Here is a 6,231-nt window from a genome sequence, read left to right as displayed (position 1 = left end):
AGAGGGTTTTTCAGGCAGACCAAAATCTGATTTCAAAGTGTTTTTTTGAGCATAAACTTTAAAGACATGTTTTGGGAACCTCTTAGACCAATATATATTGATGAAAAAAGCGTGATATGTCACCTTTAAAACTAAATTAGACAACCTTGAATCAGCCATCAAGAATAACCAAACCCCATTAGATTACCCAATTACACAGAAAGAGTTAACAGACAAACTGAAAACTCTTCAATCCAAAAAGGCTCAAGGCACAGATTGCATCAAGAATGAGATGCTGAAGAACAGTACTCCTGAATTTCAAACTGCAATTATTAAACTGTTCAACATGGTGCTGACTGCAGGCTGCTTTCCTGATGTCTGGAACCAGGGGCTGATCACCCCCGATCAATAAAGATGGTAACAAAACAGACCCCAATAACTACAGAGGGATCTGTGTCAACAGCAACCTGGGAAAAATATTCTGTAGTATCCTGAACTCCAGGATACAAGCTTTTGTTGAAGAAAAAAATATTCTTAGTAAATGTCAAATTGGCTTTCTCCCAAATCACCGAACATCTGATCATATATATGTTATGTTGGAGATGGTCTCCAACATAACCTGACCATCCTGGAACAATACTGCCAGAACTGGGCATTGGAGGTCAATTTTAAGAAGACACAAATAATGATCTTTCAAAAAAAGCCCAGATGTCTTGAAAATAAATATATTTTTACTTTGAATAACACTCAAATTAAACACACAAAGAATTATACTTACCTTGGTCTGAACATATCTGCATCAGGACATTTTAACATGGCAATAAATGCACTTAAAGAAAAAGCATGAAGGGCAATCTATGCATTAAAAACCAAATTATTCAAGATTAACATTCCAATTAGAATCTGAACAAAAATATCTGATGGTGTAATTGTACCTATAGCTCTGTATGGAAGTGAGATCTGGGGCCCCTCAGTAGACTGGAGCATGGCTCATGGGACAAACACCCAGTAGAAGCTCTCCATACTGAATTCTGTAGAAGAATTCTAAATGTTCAAAGAAAAACTCCAAATAACGCCTGCCGAGCAGAACTGGGACGTTTCCCATTACTGTTAAACATTCAGAAACGGGCAATCAAATTTTGGACCCATCTAAATTTAAGCCCAAAAGACTCACTTCAATATAAAGCACTAAAAACCCAAGAGCTGAACCCTGAAAACTGTCCCCTTAGTCAGCTGGTGAGGAAGCTAATCAGCCAGACTCCAATCAGCACTGATCCAAAACACAACCAAACTAAACTCATCATGAAGCACTCCAAAGATCTGTATTTAGAACACTGGAGAAACCAAACAAAGACCCAAAGTAGAATGAATTGTTATTTGACCCTAAACCGTGATTCTAAATGATCTGAATATCTGTACAGTGTCAGAGATACAAAACAAAGATGTATCCTGACCAAATACAGGCTGAGTGACCACCAGCTGGCTATAGAGACAGGGAGATACAGGCAGACATGGCTGCCCAGAGAGGAGCGTCTATGTGCTCACTGCTCTACAGGGGACATAGAGACAGAGATGCACTTCCTCCTCCACTGCAGCAAGTTCTCTTCTCTAAGAGATGCCCACTACAGGGACATTACTAACATGGTACCAAACTTCCCAACATTAACCCCAGAAGAGAAACTGTCAGTTCTCCTGGGGGAAGGGTCAGCAGTTCCTCTGGCTGCTAAATATGTGTCTGCCTGTCACAGCCTGAGGGACGCACCATACCATGGGGTTTGATTTTGGGTGGAGGTTTTGTGAGCGTGCCGCATCGGGTGAGGACATGGAGATATGCTGTATAGGTGACACCATCGTTCATTAATGCATATAAAATATGTAATATATGGTTGATATGTATGTGATGAATATAATATGTAATGAATATGGTGTGTGATTAATCTATATATGGTGAGTGTAGTGTGTTGTGAATATATATAATGTACTGTATGAATTTATGTGCTTTGGCAATAACATCTCTTTGTTCATGCCAATAAAGCAAATTTGAATAAGACAGAGACAGAACAGAGACCAAACAGAGACTGAACAGAGACAGAACAGAAACAGAACAGAACAGAGACAGAACAGAACAGAACAGAACAGAACAGAGACAGAACATAGACATAGACAGAGACCAAACAGAGACTGAACAGAGACAGAACATAGACATAGACATAGACAGAGACAGAGACAGAGACCAAACAGAGACTGAACAGAGACAGAACAGAGACAGAGACCAAACAGAGACTGAACAGAGACTGAACAGAGACAGAACAGAACAGAACAGACAGAACAGAACAGAGACAGAAAATAGACATAGACATAGACATAGACAGAGACAGAGACAGAGACAGAGACAAAAACAGAGACAAAACATAGACAGAGCAGAGACAGAACAAAGACAGAACAGAGACAGAACATAGACTAACAGAGTCAGAACAGAGACAGAGACCATACAGGGACAGAACAGAGACAGAGACCAAACAGAGACTGAACAGAGACAGAACAAAAAGAACAGACACTGATACAGAACAGAGACAGAGCAGAGAGAGAAAAGAGACAGAGCAGAGACTTAACAGAGACAGAACAAAGACAGAACAGAGACTGATACAGAACAGAGACAGAACAAAGAAAGAACAAAGACAGAACAGAGACTGATACAGAGACATAATAGAGACAGAAACAGAACAGAGACTGAGACGAAACAGAGAAAGAGACAGATCAGGGACTGAGACAGAGACTGAGGCAACCTTGGGGTAGTGTAATAAACTGCCTCTTGTATGATGTTCATGTTTTCTGCTGTCTATGCTACAGAGGTGAACTCTTTAAACACACCATAATTCCTTCAACCTTCTTTAAAATGTCTGCATAAAGACAGCCAGTGTGAAACTGCCACAGGACATCCTAGCCAGGCAAGTGTGTGTGTATGTGTATGTGTATGTGTATGTGTATGTGTGTGTGTGTGTGTGTGTGTGTGTGTGTGTGTGTGTGTGTGTGTGTGTGTGTGTGTGTGTGTGTACATATATGTATCCATTATAGTATTTGATGCATTGAAAATATGGAAGAAAGTTCACAGGCCTGCAGTTATTGTGTGAACTTCTGTTTCCCCAAATATGAACTGTAAGTCTCGCAGGCGGATTATGCTTTAGCAAATGTACACTTACATGATTTACTAAATCCTCTTCAAACAAAGGAAGTCAGCTTGCTGTTAAATTGCTTCAGTTTAAAGGGGAAGTTGGAATTGCATGGGCTGTTCTTTCAGCTCGTATTCACAAACTCATGACCCATTGAAGGATCCCATTGCTGCACTCTCTGGGCTCAATTGGTAAGAGTTTCAAGCTTTTAAGAAAAAAAAAAAAGAACCAGTTTGATTTCATAGGATGGGAATTTGTTAAAATGATGGTTTAAAAACTGAATACATGAATGTTCAATAATGTTCACATTTGTTGATGTTAATATATCTCTTTTAAATCCTGGATATATGATGCAAGTTTCTGGTGTTGATATGTGCTTTTATTAAAATGTGTCTACAATCTTCTTCAGTGCTTCGTTCTTTGTAAATGTTGTACAAAAATAGTAACTGCATTATTTGGGGTATAAATCCAGAGGATGGGGGTCACAGCAGCCTTGTCTGGGAAGAAGCTGATGGCCAACTTCTCACTGAGTGTCTTCTTTCTCACAGGTGAGCTGTTGGTTCAGTGTGATATCTGGAGACATTACTCTATAAAATGACACAGGGACCGCTGCAAGTAGTGCTTACAATGTTTACTTTCTAATGAATCATCTTGTGTTAATCTGGTTTTCAGGTGCATTGGCTGATTGTCCTCATGTCACAAACCTCCACGTCTCTACACCTCAGGAGATGGAAGCACTGAGTGGATCTTGTTTACAAATCCCGTGTAACTTTAGCGCTATAACAGAAGAGGAATTAGGCCAGAGAGAAATCTTTGGGGTTTGGATTAAAAATAATCCCTATTTTGGCAGAAGACCTGAAAACGTGGTTTATAACAGTAGTGGGACGGTCAAAATCTATCCAATGAACATCACCGGAAACCTCCGACAGAAACAATGCACCACTTTATTTTCTCATATAAACTCAACACATGAAGATGTATACTACTTCAGAATTGACTTTGGTGTATTCAAGGCAACGGCTTTATGTGATCCTCCTCGAATAACAGTGAGAGGTAAGAGAGCTTTATTAGACTCTTAATTTGTTGTCTCCAGACTTCATGGTTGAGGGCTTGGTTTTAAGGATTTTTAAGAATTGTTGAGGCTGAAATAAAGTTTCTGTCTTGATATAACAGACTCCCCTCACAGACCGAGCATGGAGATCCCAGGAGACCTGAAGGAGGAGGAGTCTGTCACTATAACCTGCTCAGCTCTCACTCCCTGTCCACACTCTCCTCCTAAACTCACCTGGAGTCTCCAAAGTGACTCTCTCAACAACATGGAGGAAAACACAGATGGAACCTTTACAACTCAAATCCAGGAGAGCATCACTCTGTCAGAGCACCATGATGGATACAACATCACCTGTTCTGCCACATATCCTGTGAATGAAGGCAGAGATGTGAGGACAGCAGAGGAGACAAAGACTCTCAGTGTTTCATGTGAGACAACCAGAGTTTGATATTGACTCCTGGCAGAATATGATGATTTATGGGATGTCAGTTTATCTTTCTTTGTTCCTCAGATGCTCCTAAAAACACCTCAGTGTCCATCAGTCCATCAGGTTTGGTGTCAGCAGGTACCCTGGTTAACCTGACCTGCTCCAGCAGAGCCAAGCCTCCTGTCAGCAGGTTCACCTGGTTCAGGATCAGCAACAACAGACCTGTGATGGTATCTGAAGGAGAGTCTTACAGCCTTAATGTGACTGAAGGAGGAGTTTATTACTGCGTGGCCACAAGTGATCTTGGTAATCAGACGTCTTCAAGTATTCATCTCAATATTGAAGGTAATTATTGCATTTCACTGAGTCCATTTGTTGAACCTCTGCAGTTACCAGATCACGTATCTTAAATGTCTTCATGGTTATATGTGGTAATTGATTCTGAACAGAACCAGCTGGTGGATCTAGCAGTGGAGCACTTCTGGGAGGAATCATTGGGAGCGTCTTACTCATCTGCCTGATTGTTGGAATAATTCTGTAAGTATCACAAATCGAAGCAGGTCTCTGGGTCTGTTTATCACAGAGCTCATATCTACAGCAGGTCCATTTGGTACTCCATGTTCTCATTGATGCTTTGTTTCACAGTGCTCTCACTTTATGGGGTCGGTTTAAATCAGCTCATTCATCTCAAGAGAGTCTGGTAGGAAAATGCTAAATCCTCTGTGAATCACTGCAGTCTAATGTTTCACATCTACTCACAGTGTATAGAACATTTGTGTAGAAACACGAAGCTTGTGACAACACATCCTAAATGCAACTCTGTGTGGTTAAAGTAAGAAAAGCAATCCTTACATCAAGGAACAACGTACCTTTTCCAAGTCTTTGTAACGTGGTGTAAGATGTTTCATGGCTGTCAACAGTAAAACAAACGGTCATGTTTTTGCAGAGCCAAAACACTACAGAGCTGGCAGTTGTAGAGCCAAAAAAACAAATGGAAGACGAAGAGGGCATCCATTATGGAGAGATTGACTTCTCCAAGCAGAGACCTTCCTCTGATCAAGTGCAGGACAGTGGACAGCAGCAGGAGACGGTGTATGCACAGGTCAAAGGTTCTGGCTCCAGAGAAGCTACAGACGGCCCTGAAGAACTCTACGCTCAAGTGAAGAAAGATTAACTGTTGTTTCATTTTGTTTCTGTTGTTTGTTGTATTGTTTGTCTGTCGTTTTATTGTACTTGCAGCGCTTTGCACCTGCCATGTGAGAAACGCAATTTCATTCAGCTGTATACAAGCTATCCAGATGAATGACAGTAACGTTTGAGTTGAATTGATTAAACACTGGAAAGAAAACTTGAGTAGAATACATTTGGATTTACTTTTATTTGATCTAAAAGTTATTTTTTTTAATGTTGTTTGATCCTGGAAATGGAAATACTTACTCTGCTACAGTGCAATGAACTCAAAATTTCCATATCCTACTTCCTTATTATATCATTTATCAACAGCAGTGGGCTGCCATCATGCAGCTGTTGATATGTGGACAGTATTTTGTAGTCAGACGAGCATCCTTTGCTCAGCTTTTTCAAACCTCATTTTCAAAAAAAAA

The 6,231-nt window shown here is 40.4% G+C and overlaps 1 protein-coding gene across 2 annotated transcripts; it reads left to right on the top strand.

The window, feature by feature from the left end:
- Positions 1 to 2,730: 2,730 nt before the first annotated feature.
- On the top strand, positions 2,731 to 6,006 carry LOC117828767 (vascular cell adhesion protein 1-like). 2 transcript variants are annotated; one of them, XM_034706078.1, is made up of 8 exons: positions 2,731 to 3,340; positions 3,622 to 3,697; positions 3,822 to 4,202; positions 4,323 to 4,628; positions 4,712 to 4,972; positions 5,077 to 5,164; positions 5,273 to 5,327; positions 5,574 to 6,006. In XM_034706078.1, the coding sequence occupies exons 2-8, from the start codon at positions 3,625 to 3,627 to the stop codon at positions 5,799 to 5,801; spliced, it is 1,392 nt and encodes a 463-aa protein (XP_034561969.1). In that variant the 5' UTR covers positions 2,731 to 3,340; positions 3,622 to 3,624; the 3' UTR covers positions 5,802 to 6,006. The 2 variants fall into 2 exon arrangements, with proteins under 2 accessions (XP_034561969.1, XP_034561970.1); XM_034706079.1 differs by lacking the exon at positions 5,273 to 5,327 and having other exon boundaries at positions 5,574 to 5,713.
- Positions 6,007 to 6,231: the final 225 nt, after the last annotated feature.

This window comes from Notolabrus celidotus, chromosome 17 (assembly GCF_009762535.1).
Source record: "Notolabrus celidotus isolate fNotCel1 chromosome 17, fNotCel1.pri, whole genome shotgun sequence".
NCBI lineage: Eukaryota > Metazoa > Chordata > Actinopteri > Labriformes > Labridae > Notolabrus > Notolabrus celidotus.
This window is presented reverse-complemented; position numbering and strand designations above follow the sequence as displayed.